General features: G+C 56.9%; 1 protein-coding gene across 1 annotated transcript in view; it reads left to right on the top strand.

The window, feature by feature from the left end:
• Positions 1 to 10: 10 nt before the first annotated feature.
• Positions 11 to 2,202, top strand: part of LOC104271155 (epiplakin-like) — a 4,525-nt gene continuing 2,333 nt past the window's right edge. Inside the window, exon 1 of the mRNA XM_009865745.1 lies at positions 11 to 2,195. Coding sequence (XP_009864047.1) covers positions 11 to 2,195 — 2,185 coding nt within the window. The remainder of the gene's footprint in view (positions 2,196 to 2,202) is intronic.

The raw sequence follows: 2,202 nt of genomic DNA, 5'->3' as shown, positions 1-2,202 counted from the left end.
GGTCCTGCACATGGACTCCGTCAGAAAGTACCTCTATGGCTCGGGCAGCATTGGGGGAATCGTACTCCAGCCCTCAAACCAGAGGATGAGCATTTATGAGGCCATGAAGCAAAACATCGTGGTACCAGGAGTGGCCCTGCCGCTGCTCGAGGCCCAGGCCGCCACAGGCTTCATCATCGACCCGGTGAACAACCAGAAACTCTGTGTGGATGACGCCGTCAAGGAGGGAGTCATTGGGCCAGAAGTCCACGAGAAGCTGCAGCATGCGGAAGGGGCTGTGACAGGCTATAAAGATCCTTTCACAGGCAAGAAGATACCCCTCTTCCAGGCCATGAAGAAGGGCCTGATCGCGGACAAACAGGCCCTGCAGCTGATGGAGGTGCAGATGGCTACAGGAGGCATCATTGACCCAGCCTGTGGCCACTACATCCCCGTAGACTCTGCCCAGAAGCGAGGGTGCCTGGATGAGGACACCAGCAGGGCCCTTTCAGAGCCCAGCGACAGCAACAGAGCCTTCTGCGTCCCCGAGAGCAAGGAGACCGTGACCTACGCTGAGCTCATCCAGCTCTGCCAGAAGGACGAGGTCTCCGGCTTCCACTTGCTGCCTCTGTCACGGACAGCTGCTCCTGCCCGCACTGACGACCAAATCCAACGGATTTTCAAGGAAACCGAGGTGAAGGAGAAAGGGGTGTCCCTCTGGGAGCTAATCCACTCTGGCTACTTCACGGAGGAGCAGAGGAGAGACTTCGTGGAGCGGTTCCGCTCCGAGGAACTGTCTCTGCAGCAGCTGGTTGCTCTTGTGCTCAAGCTGGTTGGGGAGATGGAGATGAAAGCCCGCTCCCAGATCACCGTGGAAGGCTTGCGGGGCCGCGTCCCGGCAGTCTGGCTGCTGGATGCCGGCATCATTACCGAGAAGATGTTTGAGGAACTTGCTCAGGGTGTAAGAACTCCTGAAGAAGTGGCCGCAATGGAGAGTGTGAAGAAGTACTTGCAGGGCACGGGCAGCATCGCTGGCGTGTTCATAGAGGCATCCAAAAGGAAGATGAGCATTTACGATGCCATGAAGAACAATCTCCTCCTCCCTGGGGCTGCTCTGAGGCTTCTGGAAGCTCAGGCAGCCACGGGGTACCTGCCTGACCCAGCCACAAACAGGAGACTCAGCGTGAGGGACGCTGTGAAAGCCGGTGTGGTTGGCGAAGAGCTCACCGAGAAACTGCTTCTGGCCGAGAGGGCGGTGACAGGCTACACGGACCCCTACACGGGGAGCTCCATCTCGCTGTGCCAAGCGCTCAGGAAAGAGCTGGTTCCCCTGGGAGATGCTGTTCCCTTGCTGGAGGCCCAGCTGGCCACGGGAGGGGTCATTGACCCCATTCACCAGCACCACCTCCCGCTCCAGGCTGCGCGCAGGTACGGCTTCTACGATGAGGACCTGGACCAAACCCTCTCCCAGCTGAACGACAGCACCAAAGTCTTTCTTGACCCAAACACGAAGGAGAACGTGACCTACCAGCAGCTGAAGGACCGGTGCGTTCGTGAGGCTGACTCGGGTCTCTGGCTCCTTCCTCTGTCCGAAGACGCGATGTTCTGTGTGGACGAGCAAACCATGAAGGTGTTGAAGTCTGTGACCGTTTGCATTAACATAGGGCGGTTCAAAGGACAGACGGTGTCGGTCTGGGACCTTCTCAACTCTGAATACCTCTCAGATGGCAAGAGAAGAGAGCTCGTGCAGAAGTACAAAGACGAGAACACCGAAGCGCTGCATGAAATCGTAACGATTGTCACCACCATCATCAGAGAGACTGAGACACAAGGCAAGAAGTTTGCATTCAAGGGCCTGCGGAAGAGAGTATCCGCCAGTGACCTCTTCCAGTCCCAACTGATAGACAAAAAAACCCTTGATGAGCTTAACCAGGGGAAGAAAACAGTCAAAGAAGTCACCGAAATGGACTCTGTCCGCAGGTACCTGGAGGGCAGCAATTTCATCGCAGGGGTCCTTGTCCAGCCAAGCAATGAGAAGATGAGCATCTACCAGGCCATGAGGAAGGGCATCCTGAGGCCAGGGACAGCGCTGGTGCTGCTGGAGGCGCAGGCGGCCACCGGCTTCATCATCGACCCGGAGAAAAACAAGAAGTTTTCGGTGGAGGAAGCATTAGCTGCAGGTCTAGTCGGATGGGAGGTTTTTGACAAGCTGCTCTGTGCAGA

This window comes from Apaloderma vittatum, unplaced genomic scaffold, assembly GCF_000703405.1.
Source record: "Apaloderma vittatum isolate BGI_N311 unplaced genomic scaffold, ASM70340v1 scaffold8633, whole genome shotgun sequence".
NCBI lineage: Eukaryota > Metazoa > Chordata > Aves > Trogoniformes > Trogonidae > Apaloderma > Apaloderma vittatum.
Note: the sequence above shows the minus strand (reverse complement) of the source record. Positions and strands in the feature narration are given on the sequence as shown.